Source organism: Jaculus jaculus, chromosome 14, assembly GCF_020740685.1.
Source record: "Jaculus jaculus isolate mJacJac1 chromosome 14, mJacJac1.mat.Y.cur, whole genome shotgun sequence".
In the NCBI taxonomy this organism is placed as follows: Eukaryota; Metazoa; Chordata; class Mammalia; order Rodentia; family Dipodidae; genus Jaculus; species Jaculus jaculus.
The window spans coordinates 8134971-8152943 of NC_059115.1; the positions used below are offsets into that span (position 1 = coordinate 8134971).

The window sequence follows — 17973 nt, forward strand, 5'->3', positions numbered from 1 at the left end:
AGGAAGTGTGGTTTTAAGGAGAGAGCCCTCGATAAGATTACCGGGGGCCGGGCATGGTGGCGCACGCCTTTAATCCCAGCACTCCGGAGGCAGAGGTAGGAGGATTGTCGTGAGTTCGAGGCCACCCTGAAACTCCATAGTGAATTCCAGGTCAGCCTGGGCTAGAGTGAGACACTACCTCAAAAAACAAAAACAAAAACAAAAGCAAAAACAAAAAACAAAACAAAACAAAAGATTACTGGGGAAAAGGAGGCAAATTTGAAAAAAAAAAGTCAATTTCATTTTGTGAAATCAAATTAAAAAAATTATTTTTGTTTATTTTTATTTATTTATTTGAGACCAACAGACACAGAGAGAAAGAGGCAGAGAGAGAGAGAGGGGGAGAGAGAGAGAGAATGGGCGCGCCAGGGTCTTCAGCCACTGCAAATGAACTCCAGACGTGTGCACCCCTTTGTGCATCTGGCTAATGTCGGTCCTGGGGAATCGAGCCTCAAACCGGGGTCCTTAGGCTTCACAGGCAAGCACTTAACTGCTAAGCTATCTCTCCAGCCTGAAATCAAGTTATTTTGATACAGAAATTTGAAATGTCTTTGAGATCAGCAGAGCGATTCTTGTTTCTTGGTTGGTCTTTAACCAAAGGGTCAGGGTGCCAGATGGTCATAGTCACACAAACCTTCCACTGAGTCAGTGGCCTCCACTTTCTTGTTCTATGCATTTTAAAGAATGAAATCCACAGTCCAAAAGATTTAATTATCCAGCTTAATAGAAGGAAAGAAGGCAGAAGTCTCATAAAGTAGGAGGGGATCTGCCGGACACAGGCCCGGGCCTGGGTTAAAGCAAACCTAAGCTGTCTGACGCGAAGGCCCCAGGCTATGGAGAGGTCGCAGCAGCCTGAACTGCCCGTCACATCTCTGGGACCAGACCAGCAGGGGAGCTCCTCTCCCCATTCTTGGGGGTTGCAGTGAGCCTGGACCCCCAGACAAAATCTCGGACCCCGAGATTGGCAGGGAGTAAGGACACCCCCTCTCCAAGCATGGGATACCTGGACATTCAGATAAGACTTTGACTTTGCCCAAAACCCTGTGACCTTTGGCCAGTTGCCTAGGAAACTCTTCTATGGTATCAGCCAGCACCTTTGCACAGCCCATCCCCCTGTACCCTATACCTTCCCTTTATCATTGCCTGCGTGCTGGAATGAATGTCCCCACATGCTAACCAGGCATCAGCAAGCAACCTTGTACACCCAATCCCCCAGGACCCTCAGCTGCTTATAAACCCACTTCCCTATTGATTAAACCGAGCTGCTCACAGAGACTGTCTCCCGAGAGTGATTCTCTCTCTCATCCACGCTCACCATGGTTGCCCGGGCGCCTCTGGGGGGACTGTGGCTGGCCCTGGAGGACCCAGGTACGCACAGCTGGTGCCTGAATGGGGACCCTATGAGACGGGACAGGATAGGTGACTGCTCTCCCAGAGGGACTGGGAGACATCAGCCCATGTGGCCCGGCCTCCATTGTTGAGGGCTGGTGGTTTCGTTTTCTCCTTCCTCCATCAGAGGGAAGCTATTTTTCTCTTTTTCCTTGTTTACTTTAGCTTTGCATTATTGTCTTGGTGTTTCCGCTCTTTTTCTGTCATAAATAATATTGTCTCCCACCAAAAGGAATCACAGATTCGTGGATTAAGGACTCTCCTGAAAGTTAGGGGAATTAAGCTCTCCCAGAGCGAGGCCTGATCCTTTTGGGCAGAAGTCCTCCAGGTCGCCCCCTGGATGATTTCTGGGGATCCATATGACCCAGACATGAGGAGCCACATGGCTTATCTGGCTGGGAAACAAAAAGTTCAGGAAGGAAATTTCCCCTCACTCCCTCTTCATCTCCTTTTAAGTTTCTCCACTACAGCAGCGGTGAAACTTCAAGGCTGCTTTGCAAGCACTCCAAAGCAGCTGGGGTCAGGTGGCGTCCCGAAACAATGGTGCCCCGGCCTGTGCAGGTGCCCTGTCTCTGCCTCCTTCTCCAGCGCCCCCCCAGTGGTCCCGGGGCCCCCTCTTTTCCCAGGGACCCCCCAGTGGTCTCAGGGGCCCCCTATAGTCTAGGTTAACTTCATTTTACATAGAGGATTATTGAAAACAACAGAATTCTTTCTTAGATGGTGATTTATAGTTTGTCAGGTAGTTTCAAATAAAAACAGATTGTAATGTCCTGTTCCTTAAAAGGAGGAGGCAACTGACCTGATTTTTAGGCCAGCCTGCCTCAAGACAGAAACAAAATTTGCCCTAGTTATTCCTAACAAAATCATTTCCAAGTGTGTTAGAGGTATTGATGACATAAAATTGTCTTTTATCTAGACCACTTGCTTGTCAGTGAGTAATAGGATTAATCAATTTGGTGTAGTTTCTCTTAATAGCCTTATAAGAAAGATGGTTAATTATGGGATGAGATGAGTTAATAGAAGGAACTGGAAAGAAAATTTTCAATGTTGGACATAGAATGCTCGTTAACAATACTTTTTGAGTGGTACTTAGATCGAAATGGTAAAGTTTGTGGATAAAGATGTGTGTGTGTAGGAAAGAATTTTCAGGTTAAACCTAAGCACCATTCCCAAAATTAGAGATTTTTCAATTGTTTACAAAAAACTGATTTTCAGACTAAAATATGTTGGGGTAGCTTGCTTAAGCTTTATCAAATTTAAGTCATGGATAAAACAAAATTGTTTTATGTTAATAAAAATTTCTATGGTACATAAAATCAATAGCTATCAAGATTAAGCTAAAATCATTGGTTGTCAAATGGTGTTTTTTCTTTCAAAACAGATTTGTCAAGGGTTATATTAGAATTTAGCTAGCTGTTTTGGCTCAGAAAGACCAGATTCTGCTCTATCATATGTAAAGTAGCGATTTCATTTCTGGCATCTTAAGCCCAGTGCTTATAACAAAATTAACTCGTAAGACATATTCCCTACTTTAGGGTACAGCCTCATGCTCAAACAATGGTCCTCATCTGAGAAAAATAATTTCAAGCTCTGTGGTTCTATTTCCAATGTTCTCTGTGTAATTGGTACCCACACAGGTATCTGAACTAATCAAAGATGTTTTCAAACACAGGTGCTAAGACTTTATACTGTCTTCCTTGTCCTTTTCTGACAATTTCTAGGTTAAATTAATTCATTTGTTTGTAAATTAATTGGTATTGTTTTCAAGACAGGTAACAGGCTCTGCCTGTATCTATAGCTATTAGATAGTTAAAGTGTGAGATGTGCCAACCTTCTATGCCTCAGATATGGCTCATGCTGCCACAGGACAACATTTTAAAAGGTTGGACAAAATGATTTTAGAAGCCCTTGTGCCATTCTCTAACTAAATCTATTTCAGTAATCGAGTGTGCTCTATATGTACATACATCCAGGCTGCTGTAACTTCCTTTCTAAGTGTGTTCATCAACTACATAGAAGCCAAAGCAATTGGAATCATCAGAGCAAAAGGCACCAATATTTTGGCCTGTGCTCCCAGGCCATGAGGCCACTGGAGATGATGGGACACTTTTACCCTGGCCTCCTGGTAAGTCACCTGTCTTCCTGAGCAGGGAGGATACGGAGACCCAAACAAAACTGGTGTGCAGTCTGAAACAGGAGAGTCACAATCGAGGAGCAATAAGTCCTCCTGACTCCCCAAGGAAGGGAAAAACTACTTGGCCTGCACAGCCCTGACTCCTCCTCACAGACAGAAAACAACAGTAAATGATAGGGCCACTCCTGGGTCCCTAAAATTCTTCTTGGACAGCCATTAGTGATCTCCAAAATTAATCCTTAATTAAAATTTGGCTATCTACATGATTGCAAACACTCAGAGAGAAATGTCAACCAAAGATTAAAAATACCTTAAATATATAAATGGCCTGTTAAGTAATACAACAAGAGCTTTCCAAGAGGGGAAACAAACAAGACCTTAAGACATTTTCCCCCCATCTCTAGTAGTTCTAATTTCATAAAAATAATAAAAAAACAACTATAGATGTCAAAAGGGTTATTTTCACATCTAAGAATATGTAAGTAAGTTTTGAGCTGCTTGACCATTACAAGCCTGAGGACCCCACCACCTGCTCCTCTCAGCTTTTAGTCACTTGGCTGCTCCCCTTCCTCAGCCTCCTCCTGGCTATAGGAGCCCTGTTACATGTGGCCCCCTGCCTCATCCAATTTCTCAAACAACAAATAACTAGTATTGCTAAGGTAGCTACTAATCAGGCTCTGGTGCACCATCTAGCCCTGTCTGAGCCTCTGATAGACTATAAGGACTTCACTCCATATGACGATGCCTCCCGATTATAAAAACAAAGGTGGAGCTTTCTGATGGAGCTGACAGGTTTCTAGGAAAGAGGGTGTTCTAGGAAAAAAATGATATGGAGCTTGCTTCCAGTTATGATGTGCAATGAGGTAGAAAACTTGGGGCTGGGGGTGGGAAGGACAAGATCACACACAACACACTTTTCTATCAAAAAGTGGATGGGTGTAAGGAATTATTAGCCCAGAGAAGCAGAAGGGAGCAAGGAGCTTCCAGAAACCACACAATCAGCGAGGGTTTGGCTCCAGCTGGTGGCCACAGTGAGATATTTCTCCTTACAGGTTTCTGCCTGGGAACATCAAACAACTGCTTCTGCTCACCCGGGCAGCCCTGCCTTGGCCATCAATAGCAGAACTTCTGGAAAGGGATTTTCCCAACTCACACCAACTTTGCAAAATTAAGGAAGAAAATACTGGGGCCGGGGAGATGGCTTAGTGGTTAAGGCGCTTGCCTGCGAAGCCAAAGGACCCTGGGTTAATCTCCAGACCCCATGTAAGCCAGATGCACAAGGTGTCACATGTGTCTGAAGACCCTGGCATGCCCATTCTCTGTCTCTATTTGCCTCTGCCTCTCATAAATAAATAAGTGAATAAATAAAATATTTAAATAAAAAGAGAAGAAAAATAAAAACACTGAAGATGGGTGTAAGCAGAGGGCCACAGCCTACAGGAAGGACCTCAGAGCTGATGGCACACCCAAGTCCCAGGCAGTGAGTAGAACTGGGTGAGTAAGCCCAGGTGAACTTCCTCCCCTACATGGGCACCTGGTGCCCCACTTGACAGTATTAGGGACCAGCCGCACTAGTGTGGATCTCACTTCCCACCATGCATGGTCCACCAGTGTTGCAGCCCTAAGAAGGGTCCTAGGGGTGACCTCACCCCAAAGTCCCAGGCAGTGAGCAGCCGTGGGCTATTATCAAGCCCAGGTGAGCTTCATTTCCAACATGGGCACCCGATCTCCTGATTGCCGCGATTAGGCACCAACAGCACTAGTGAGGAGACCTTTTCCTGCTGTGCATACTCCAGTAGCCACCAAAGCCCCCAGGAGGGACCCAGTGTTGATCTCACCCCGAAGTCCTAGGCAGTGAGTTGAACTGGACGATCAAGCCCAGGTGAGTTCCCACTCCCACAGGATTACATGCACCCCCACTTACCGGGATTAGGGGCCAGCCCCACTTGTGCCAAACTCTTGCCACTGTGTGTGCTCCGCCAGCCACCGCAGGAGGGATCTTGAGCTTCTCTCACTCCGAGGTCCCAGGCAGTGAGAAGTGCTGGAGACAGAAAGTCCCAGTCAGCTTCCTCTCCTTCCTGCATACCTGGCTGCCAGTTTGCTGAGATTAGGGACCAGCCCCACTATTCAAATCCCCCTTCCATCATGCGTGGTGCCACAGTCCCAGGAAGGACCCAGAGCTGATCTCGTTTGAAAGTCCCAGGCAGTGCGTGGCCCTGGGAGAGCTGGCCCAGCTTGGACCCTGAGTAGGCCAGGCCTCCAAGGGTCTTACGCAACGTGCCTGGAGGCTCCACACAGAAGGAGGACCCCGCTCATGCTCGAGGGCACCCAGCCCAAACCTGCATAAAGACTGCGTCCCATACCCACCTTGATCAATGCTGACCAGGCCACTCAATGCCGGCTTCTCAAGAGCTTCTATTGCTGCATTCTTAGCAAAGCTAGAGGGTATCTCAAGATGGGCAAACCCCAGTGCAAAAAAGACACCAAGCTAAGAGATCCCTGCTCAAGCTTAAAAAACACGTTTTCTCTATGTTTTTTAAAAGATTCTTCTTCATTTATTCACATGTGCTTCTTGCCAGGACCTCTGGCCCTTGTGAATGGATGTCAGAGGCAAGCGCTGCTTTTTGCATCTGGCTTTATGTGGGGTGGCAGGGGGATCGACTAGGGCTTTTGCAAACAAGCACCTTTAACTACGGTGTCTTCTCTACAACCCCCCATTTTATTATTCTTAAATTTGTCTTCTTGTGATGCTAGGGATTGAACCCCGAGCCCTGTGCATGCTTGGCAAGCGCTCCGCAGAGTGACCGCACCCGGGCCCCAGTCGCTGCTCTGGGCAGCAGTGAAGGAACGGTCGCCAAGCGGCAGCTGCGCGGGGCTTTCGGGTCTGCACTGGGACGTTCCTATCGCTGATTCGTGGCTGAGGACTCTTCTGTGTGCGCCCCTAAATCATGCAGCGTTAGCAACTCGGAACCCACCAATAGTTTAACAAACTCAAGCTGATGTCAAGCTGCCTGCCATGCTGTCTAGAACACCCCTGCGCTACCAGAGCTCAGTATTCGGGCTTTGGAAGTTATTCCCAGTCCATGTCAGTATGAATAAATTTTCTGATTCTCCACTCTACCTCTGATGCGTTCTCCACTGTGTGCGTCTTGGTTTATGTGGGTACTGGGGAATTGCTCGCTTGTCTTTAGGGTCTGAAGACAAGTGCTTTAGCTGCAAATGCAGTGTGACCCCTAAGCTATTTCCTCAGTCCCCTTGTTTTTGTTTTTAATTAAGTAGAAACTTTGTATCGAACCTCATGTGTTGGTACCATTGCCTTCCTCCCAGCCTCACTGAGGGACACAGTTGTTTTTAAAGGTTCTCTTATACTTTCCCACCTTGGCCTCAAAAAGGGGAAAGAGTTACAAAATGTTACATTCCAGCAAGAGCTGGGTAAGACAATGCCTCCTGGACATTGAACTACCCTGTGTGAGCAAAAAAAAAAAAAGGCAACAAGAAAAGGAAGTATTCAGAGAGCCAATAATCTTTACATGCTAGACCTATAGATACAATGTAGGATTCTTTTTATAAGAGGCATCTGCCTCCATGAAGAGCTGAGGGAGACAGGAACCAGCTCGATTTGTCAGGAGAGCAAGAGGGAGAGGAGGAAAGGTAAGGCCGAGTGGCGCAGACTGATGTGGACCTGCTCTCGGGCTCAGCGAGGCCAGCGGGACCAGAGAATTTGTGTGTTCCTTCATAAACACGCATGTCATTGTCACGGGAAACGTTTTCCCTGGGAAGATAGGAACATATGTCTACTCACCCCCAGCAAAGCTCAGTCAATAGACCAAAGCACAATTGCCCCCAAACCAGTTTCAGCAAATCAGTGGGTTTACTGGGGTTGAGGATAGGCAACTGGAAGTCTTTCCTAAGCAGTTGTTTACCCTTTTTATAACCTTGGGGAGGGATCCTCTTTTAAGTTTTAGCTCTCAGACTTCTTGACCCCCTCTTCCCCTCAGGAGGGGATATTTCAAGCCAGAAAAAACTGCAAAACAATGCTGGACAGCATCTGCCTGTCAACTGTTGTTAACTGCTCCTATAACCTTGTGACCTTTTAGGTTTTGGTTTCCTCAGACTTATTGATCTCTTGACTCCTTCCTCCCTTTAGGAGGGAACATATTTTTTCTTAATATTTATTTTATTGATTTATTTGAGAAGGATAGAGACAGGCAAATAGAGAGAAGAGGGAGAGAGAGAATGGGCACACCAGGGCCTCCAGCCACTGCAAACAAACTCAAGGTGCACTTGCCACATTGTGCATCTGGCTCACATGGTTAGTAGGGAATCAAACCTGCATCCTATGGCTTCACAGACAAGTGCCTTAACTGCTAAGCCACCTCTCCAGCCCAGGACAGAATATTTCTGTTCTGATCACTTGGTCACCAGAATAGGAAACCAGCATATCCCACCTTGTACTGTCTGACCCTATGTATAATCAACAGAGATTTTTAAAAATATTTTTTATTTATTTATTTGAGAGCGACAGACACAGAGAGAAAGACAGATAGAGGGAGAGAGAGAGAATGGGCGCGCCAGGGCTTCCAGCCTCTGCAAACGAACTCCAGATGCGTGCGCCCCCTTGTGCATCTGGCTAACGTGGGACCTGGGGAACCGAGCCTCGAACTGGGGTCCTTAGGCTTCACAGGCAAGCGCTTAACCACTAAGCCATCTCTCCAGCCCTCAACAGAGATTTTTAAATTTCACTCCGTTCAGAGAGCAGGCCATCTATGAAGGTAAGTAGAAGGTTAGCATTCTAAAAACTACCTTACAGCTCATCTTTAGCCTATAGGCTTGAAGGAGGAACAGGGAACAAAGGCATTCAAGAATTCAAGAGCCAATACAACTGACAGAGGCCTAATTTCTAGAATGTACAAAGTACTTAAAAACCTAAGCAATAAAAAAAAAAAAAAATCAAACAGCCCACTTACCAAGTGGCACAGAGAACTGAACAGGGAGTTCACAGAGGAAAAAATATAAATGGGATACACACATTTAAGAAAAAGTTCAACATCCCTAACCATCAGGGAAATGAAAATTTTAAAAAGTATGAGATTCCAACTTTCCCCCATAAGGTTAGTAAAAATTAAAAAATCAAATTAAAACAAATGTTGGCAAGAATGTGGAGAAAGAGGAACCCTCATTCACTGTTGGTGGGAATGTAAGATGTATAACCACTATGGAAAGTAATATGGAGGCTCTTAAAAAGGTAAACTGTAGAGTTACCAAGAGACCCAGTAGTTCCCTTACGGGGCATTTACCCTAAAAGCTCCACATCTCAGGTCAGTGATACTTGCTCAACCATGTTTGTATCTGCTCAATTCATAATATCTAAGAACTGAACTTGACTCAGAGGATGAATGGATAAGCAAGAAGTATTACAGCTACACAATGGAAGACTACTCAGCAGTAAAAAAAAAAAAATGACACAATGAAATTTGTAAAAAAAAAAAAAAATGGTGGAACTTGGAACAGATCATATTCAGTGAACTCACCTAATCACAGAAGACAATTGTTGCATGGCCTCACTCATCTGTGGCTCCTAACCTGGACCAGCCCAAGATGCTGACATACCTAGTAGGCATCCCAAGGCTTAGACAATAGGTGGGGTAGGGCTGGAGAGGAGGATAAGGATGGGGGGAGGGGCGACACACAACTGGACCCAAATGGAACTTGCACCATAAAATCCTGTATCCTGAAGATAGAGTAAAAGTTTGAACCCTCATCAGGGCCTTAGAGGAAACACCTGCATCAAAGAGCCCTAGAGAGGGTGAGATGAAGCCTAACCTTAATGTTCTCCTGCTTCTTTTTCTCCTATTTTCTTTCTCTTTTATATTTTCTTTCTTTTTCTTCTTCCTTTTCCCTTGGCACTGACCTTTAACTCCCAGTACCAAGGTGGAATCACAACCCACACTGAACTGTTGATCATAGAGACCCACAAGGTTTCCCAAAAGAAGACATATTTCTATCAGAGTACTTGATTACCCACCAAAGGTCAATGGTAAGACCCTACCTCCAAAGACACCATATGCTGTCAGAACGGAACATGGAGAGACCTGGCTGGAATCTGGAGGAGAGCCAGTCCCCGACAGTTAGTCCTTCTAGTGCCAGAAGGTGCTACATGAGTTACTGGGGAAAAGTGGCCAACATCTGTCCAAGAAACTTGAGGACTAAGCTACTCAGAAGCAAACAACCTGACATGATGCTCACAGAAGTGCATTAGTGGCACAGAGCCATGGTGTGTAACCAACTGCTCTTGGATTAGCTAACAGATCCACTTTGTGGAAAGGAACCCATATCTGGAACTGGGAAACAAGTTAGAATCATATCCAGATAACAAGTTTATTCTCCAATATCAAGCTCCCACTAATCTTGGGCTACAAACAGGCCTACACATATTAAATTCTCTCTAAATTATCAATGGTTATCCCATTAAACTGGGCTGGCTTCACTCTCCATTGAATAATCTGCTTCTCTTTTTCGGATGGACGTAGGACCTGAGGAGAGAGTCAGTCCATCACACTTCACCAGGGCCCCAGATGAAACCATAGAGTAATTGAGGAACTGAGCAAGAGTTGTGATTTCTTGGTGCAACTGATGTCGCACAAGGGCGAAGAAGATAAACACAGAGGACACTCAACACCTACCAAACCAGAGATCCAGAGACACAGGGACTCCTAAGAGCCCATCACTGAAGATCTAAAACCAACCCAACATGGCTCAGAGAAATTCACAGAAGAGGGGGTGGAAAGATTGTTAAAGCCACTGGTTGGGACATTATGCATGGAGACATTGCTTCTTCCCCAAAACTGGTGCCTACCCTACAGTGAATGACCCACAATCCCAATGGGGATAAGTAGCATCCCCAATGAGGAGGGAAGGCAGCAGGGATGAGGGAAAGGATGGACCAACATGTGCTGTTTACACACTGAGTATGTCCACAAAAAAAAATATTCAAGAGCCAAGTCTCACCTCAGGCTTCACAGGCAAGTGCCTTAACTGCTAAGCCTAACCTCCAGCCCCATCTTTCTACTTTCTAGACCAGTATTTACTGTTAATCTCATAAGAAATTAAAACTGATTGGAAGAATATTCCTCTGACCTTAATAATAATAATAATAGAACATGGTGATACATAAAAATAATGAAAAGGGGCTGGAGAGATGGCTTAGCGGTTAAGCGCTTGCCTGTGAAGCCTAAGGACCCCAGTTCGAGGCTCGGTGCCCCAGGTCCCACGTTAGCCAGATGCACAAGGGGTCGCACGCGTCTGGAGTTCGTTTGCAGAGGCTGGAAGCCCTGGCGCGCCCATTCTCTCTCTCTCCCTCTATCTGTCTTTCTCTCTGTGTCTGTCGCTCTCAAATAAATAAATGAATAATTTAAAAAAAAATAATGAAAAGGAGGCTTAATTGTTCTAGATTTTATTATTGTTATTTATGAAGCAAGAGACAAAGAAAGAGCAAATGCATGGGCACACCATGGCATCCTGCCCTTGCAAATCAATTCCAGAAACATACACCAGTTTCTGGTACATCTGGATTTCTGTGGGTACAGTGTAATTGAACTAGAGCTGTCGGGCTTTATAAGAAAGTACCTTTAACCGCTGAGCCATCGCCCCAGCCCTAAATTTTATTTCTTGTCTAAAATTTTTTGACACTATAGGCACAATGTTCATATACTTGCTGTATCATTTGAAATATAATAAAGATTTTCAAGAGCTGGGATAATATGAACTGAACAGAGGTACTTGAGCAGTTTTTAACAAGCAACTAGATAATAATGAACGTTTAGCTTTTATTCCATGAACGTAATGTCACACACAAGCATAAAGACAGGGTGACATGTCACTACCATATAAGACCCAAAGGTCTGTGGATGTTACTCCCATGGGAGCAGCTCTCGAGGAAAGCCTGCCATCTTCTCCTGGAACACTTTATCAAAGGTTTCAGCTTGGGCTGATGTGAAGTGATCCTTCCACTCCCCACAGATGCCTGGAAAACACCAAGTACATGCTTATAGCAAATGTAGTGATAGGTCTTGAGACCCTAGCCCATCTAATCCTTCATGGGTTTCAGTATTTCTGTGCAGCTGTCTAAAATTATAAAGTCAAGTAAATCAAAATGGGACTTATCCTACAAACATAAGTGCTTATATTTGTTCTTACTTGTTAAAATATCATAATTCTTTTTTCTTTATTTATTGATTTGTGAGAAGGGAGAGGGAGAGAATTAGTCACACGGGAAGAACAACTGATGTATGTGTCATTTTGTGCATCTGGCTTTACTTGGGTAGTAGGAAGTCAAATCCAGACCTTCAAGTGTTCAGATAAGAACCTTTAATCTCAAAGCCAAGTCTCTACCACATATCCCTAGTTTTTTGTCTTTTCTCAAAGCTTGTGTACCAGTAACTAGAACAGCCAGAACAAGGAACAACAGAGTAGGTATTATCTATTATGGATGCGTTAGAAGTGTCCTCATTATTTAAGTCTTAAAAGCATGATGGTCAGCCTTGGGCATCTTAGAAAGTAGTTTATGGGGCCCAGTAGGAAGAAGTTAGGACTGTAGACGTGTGTCCTTGAAGGGTATCTCTCTCTCTCTCTCCATATATATATATATATATATATATATATATATATATATATATGTATATATGTGTGTGTGTATGCATATGTATATGTATATGTATATGTATATTTATATGTATATGTATATAATTTCCTCAAAGCCATAATAAAATGAACATCTGCCCAAGTTGAAATGAACATTTTCTCCTGCACATTTTTGTTCTCTGGCACTTTGTCACAGGGACGCAGGGCTGCCTCACACATCTACCATGTACCAGGCTTATCTTAAAACCAGACACCTCCCCATCAGCTGGATCGTTTCCACTCAGGCTGTCCCGACGCTGCCCTGCTGCGTGGGCTCCACAGGACGCATGACTGGGGTGTTCGGAGGGGAAAGGGCATCGAAGGGCCAGAATATAGACTGAGAGAATGAACCTTGGTGAAAGCTCATCAATACTGTTTAATATGGCCTTTTGGTAAACTCTCCTTTATACAATTAACTAGTTATTTAATCGCAATTCCTATAATTAATTTGCAACTATCTTTATTTATTTATGTGTGTGTGTGTGTGTGTGTTTTCAGGCATGCCAGGGTCTTTTGCTACTGCAGATTGCACCACTTTGTATTTCTGGGTTCACACGGGTTGTGGAGAACAAATCCAGGCCAGCAAGCTTTGCAAACAAGTGCCTTTAACCAGTGGGCCATCACCCTGACCCAATGTCAAATTTAATATGTAAAATATTCAACCTTCCTCATGAGAGAAAGGGCTTAAACATTGAGTTACTGGCTAGGCAGGCCAGAGACGTCTCCCCTCCCAAGAAAGAGCAATACAGGACATGACGAGTAACCCTGGCTGCGCACCAGAGCTGGACGATGAGACCCTGTTGCTGACGACAGCACGCTCTGAGACTCAGAGAGATCACACTGGAGCTAAGCTGCAGGCTTTACTCCTGCTGGCTAGCTTCCATAGCACTGCACCGTGCTGTGCAGGCTGTTAAAGGAGAATCGTCACTGAGATTTTACCCTGCGGCCTGGCCTGCTTCGCACCTAACCAGCCAGACAAGACGTACCCACTGCAGTAATAGCGGATGACTCTATGGAGGTAACAAACCTCGTTCTGAATGGTTTTTGAGACCTGTTTCATGGGAGGGAATGCATATTTGGTACTGAAAACTGACTCAAAAACCTGTGTTTGGGGCTGGAGAGATGGTTTAGTGGTTATGGAGCTTGCAAGCAAAGCCAAAGGACCCAGGTGTGATTCCTCCGTCCCATGTAAGGCCGGATGCAGGAGGTAGCAGCATGTGCGTCTGGAGTTCGCTCTCAGTAGCTAGAGGCCCTACCATGCCCGTTCTCTTTCTCGCTGTAATAAAGACTTTAAATATAATAATGATGATGATAAGCCTGCGCTGGTCACGGGCCCCAGGACAACACTGACACAGTTGTTTGGCTATGTGAATATGCTGATTCATCAAAATACCTTCTATTTATTTTTTCTTGTGGTTTTTATTATCTATTTGAGAGACAGTGACATAAAGGGACAAACCAAGAGAGTGAATATGGGCACACCAGAGCCTTCCACCACTGCAAATGAACCCTAGACACATGTGCCACCCAGTGCATCTGGCTTTACCTGGGCACAGGAGAATCAAACCTGAGCCATTAAGCCTTTCAAGCAAGTGCCTCCAATCGCTAAGCCATCATCTCTCCAACTGTATTTGATTGTTTGAAGCAGACCCTCACTCCAGCCTATGCTGGCCTCAAATTCACAACAATCCTCCTACATCACCCTCCTGAGTGCTGGGATTCAAGGTGTGCAACACCATGCCTGGCATAGTCTGGGTTTGCAAGAGAACTCACAGCTTAAACTGTCTGATCAGTTTACTCGAGATAAGCCCTCATGGTCAAATGTTCACTCATGTGGTTTATGATGCTGATTCCATTATAAACAATATGTGCCACCACGCCTGGCCCATTATACTTATTCCTCTTGATTCTATGGCACATGGAAATTCCCATAAGTCTCTGCAGGAGACTGAAAGCCCAATAGAGTCTAAGAAGAATCCTCCAAAGCATAGGAAGCAATGGCTGTTCTCATGCACTTACGTTCCAGCTCTGATCACATCTACTCTGCTTGTCTCTGCCTAACATCTTGGGTGTTAATTTCCATTTTAAGGACTCCTCTTTTGTTCCTTTAGCCCTTCACACCAGTTTTGAATATAAGTATAACAGTTTTTGTATTTAAAGACATTTTGGCTGGGTGTAGTGGGTGCAATGAAGGACTGGAGGTTTAGACAGAAATATCTGAATTATGTAGGGACACTTCTCAATCCATAAGCCTCTGCTTTCTTATCTTCTGTATACACGTCCTGTGCCATGCACCCCATTTCAAGAGCCTTAAAGGTTTAACCCATTTCAGCCTCAAGACCAAGTCCTCATCCTCACCTATATATCCTTCATGTCTAGGTATGCTTAAGACTCAGGTTGATTTTTTTTGTTTGAAGTAGAGTCTTACTCTAGCCCAGGCTTACCTGAAACTCACTCCATAATCCCAGAATGGCATCAAACTCACACAGATCCTCCTACCTCTGCCTCCCGAGTGCTGTGATGAAAGGCATGTGCCACAACACCCAGCTTCAAGTGTGATTTAACATGGGGCAAAATGCCTCCCTAACTATAATCTATAAAATCAAACCAGTTACTTGCTTCCAAATGGAATGGTGTATTGTAAAACTTCAAAGATGAGCCAGGGGCTGGAGGCATGGCTTAGTGGTTATGGCACTTGCCTATGAAGCCTAAGGGCCCAGATTCAATTCCCTAGTACCTACATAGGCAGATGCACAAGATTGAGCATGCATCTGGAGTTTGTTTGCAGTGTCTAGATGCCCTGGTTTGCCCATTATCCCCACCCTCCCCACTCCTTCTTCTGCTCTTCTCTCTCAGATAAATGAACAAAAGACAGCTGGGTAGGTGGCACACAACTTTAATCCCAGTACTCAGGTTTGAGCCAAAAGAAGCTTCTCTGCTCAGGGACCATTTTCGAAGAAGTGGCAGAAAGAATGTAAAAGTCAGGGCTGGAGAGGTGGCTCAGTGGTTAAGGTGCTTGCCTGTGAAACCTAACAACCCAAGTTCAATTCCACAGTACCCATGTAAAACCAGAGGCACAAAGTGGCACATTCATCTGGAGTTCATTCGCAGTGGCTTGAGGCCCTGATGTGCCTATTCTGTCTTGTGTACCTCTCTTCTCTCTCTGCCTATAAATAAATAAACATTTTCTTTAAAAAGAATGTAAGAGTCAGAGAAAGGGGAGGAGTGCTTTGTAATACTATACTGAACACACAGAGTGGCCACAGTGTAGTATCCATGAGCTCACAGTGGCTGATGTACCTACAGAAAACTTGCATAATGGGAGGGGAAATGATGACATCAAAATAGAAGAGAGACTACTTGGAAAGAGTAAAGGATTCAGTGGAAGGGAGATCTGGGTGTGTGTGGAGGGAAGACTGTGGGAGGGGATTAAGATCATGATATATTGTCCATATGTATGGAGATTTTCAATTAAAAAAGGTTGTGGGTTTTTTTTTTTTTGGTTTTTCAAGGTAGGGTCTCACTCTGGTCCAGGCTGACCTGGAATTAACTGTCATCTCAGGGTGGCCTTGAACTCATGGCAATCCTCCTACCTCTGCCTCCCGAGTGCTGGGATTAAAGGCATGCGCCACCACGTCTGGCTTAAAGGTTTTGTTTTTAAGAGCTGGATAAATGGATCAACAGTTAAAAGCACTTGCTTGCAAAGCCTACCAGTCCAGGTTCAATTCCCCAGTAGCCACTTAAAGCCAGATGCACAGAGACACATGCATCTGGAGCTTTTTCAGAGACAAGATGCCATATTCTCAGTCCTCTCTCTTTGTCATAAATATATAAAAAGTGCTCGAGAGATGGCTTAGCAGTTAAGCGCTTGCCTGTGAAGCCTAAGGACCCCGGTTCGAGGCTCGGTTCCCCCAGTCCCACGTTAGCCAGATGCACAAGGGGGCATATGTGTCTGGAGTTCGTTTGCAGAGGCTGGAAGCCCTGGCGCGCCTATTCTCTCTCTCTCCCTCTATCTGTCTTTCTCTCTGTGTCTGTCGCTCTCAAATAAATAAATAATAAAAAAATGAACAAATATATAAAAAGAAAAAAAAATTTTAAATAAAAGAAGCTTCTCAGATGGCTTCGCAGTTAAGTGCTTGCCCATGAAGCCTAAGGACCCCAGTTCAATGCTCAGTTCCTCAGAACCCACATTAGCCAGATGCACGGGGTGGGGGGGGCACACATCTGGAGTTCCGTTTGCAGTGGCTGGAAGCCCTGGCGTGCCCATTCTCTCTCTCTCCCTCTTTCTCTCTCTGTCTGTCACTCTCAAATAAATCAATAAAAATAAACAAAAAAGAAGCTTCTTAGATGAAATGTTAGAGTAACATTAATCTATGGAAATAAGCACAAATATTTAGAGAGAAATTTGATGAGCACAGAATATGCATTTAGCCAAACAACAGTGGTAACTTCCCCCACTGGGAAGGAGGTCTCTGGTCTTCATGAAAAGCTGCCTTTGACTAGGTTTTCACTACTTGGCATGGATTACAGTGGGTATCAAATCCAATCAAATAGCTATTGGTTACCTCCATAACCATCTTGCCACTATTCATTTTGTCTTGCTGGCCTGATGTACAACTCGCAGAATTTGCCTCTGGGTAAGACTGCTGATGACTTTCCCCCGCCTGCAGCCCGCAGAGCGCTTTCCAGGACTGTGCGAGCTGGCTGCTGGGAAGGATCCACTTAGTGTTAGACTGCGAATCCTCTCTGTGGAGTGGTGCCCTTCCTGATCTGTTAAACACATTCTGAAACATTGAATGTGTTCCTGCCATGGTTTATCACGCTACCTATGTTTGAATGGTTTTTTCTTTCTTTCTGTTTTTGGTTTTTTTTTTTTAAAATTATTTATTTATTTATTTGAGAGCGACAGACACAGAGAGAAAGACAGATAGAGGGAGAGAGAGAGAATGGGCGCGCCAGGGCTTCCAGCCATTGCAAACGAACTCCAGACGCGTGTGCCCCCTTGTGCATCTGGCTAACGTGGGACCTGGGGAACCGAGCCTTGAACCGGGGTCCTTAGGCTTCACAGGCAAGCGCTTAACCGCTAAGCCATCTCTCCAGCCCTGTTTCTGTTTTTTGAGGCAGGGTCTCTCTCTAGCCCAGGCTGACCTGGAATTCACCATGTAGTCTCAGGGTGGCCTCGAACTCTCGCAATCCTCCTACCTCTGCCTCCCGAGTGCTGGGATTAAAGGTGTGCACCACCACAACTGGCTTTTCTTTTCTTTTCTTTCCTTTTCTTTTGACATGAAGAATCATGTGTCTCAGGCTGGCCTCAAACTCTCTATCTAGATGAGGATACCTTTGAACTTCTGGTCATTCTTCCTCTACTCTTGGGTACTGAAATTGCAGACTTAGGCCACTACACCCAGTTTCTACAGTGATGAAAATTAAACTCAGGCTGTGTGCGTGCTAGGCAAAAATTCTGTCAACTGAGATACATCTCAAGGCCAAAGTAGGCTCTTTAACTAAATTCAAGGGCTGTTTGATTAGACCTGAGCCCCGGAGTGTCTACATGATTAATAATGATTTGGGGATTCTTTTACTCTCTCTCTCTCTTTCTCTCTCTCTCTCTCTCTCTCTCTGTGTGTGTGTGTGTGTGTGTGTGTGTAAAAGATCATCCAGCTTCTACCTCCCAAGTGTTGGGATTATAGGCATGTATCCACCATCTTTGTCTTATACATGATAAATCTTTT

General features: G+C 44.8%; 1 protein-coding gene across 1 annotated transcript in view; it reads right to left on the reverse strand.

Moving 5' to 3' along the window:
• Positions 1-11128: 11128 nt before the first annotated feature.
• LOC123454763 (3-alpha-hydroxysteroid sulfotransferase-like) overlaps positions 11129-17973 on the reverse strand; it is a 46847-nt gene continuing 40002 nt past the window's right edge. The window contains exon 7 of the mRNA XM_045134088.1: positions 11129-11585. Within this exon, the coding sequence (XP_044990023.1) occupies positions 11473-11585 (113 nt within the window). The 3' untranslated portion in view covers positions 11129-11472. The remainder of the gene's footprint in view (positions 11586-17973) is intronic.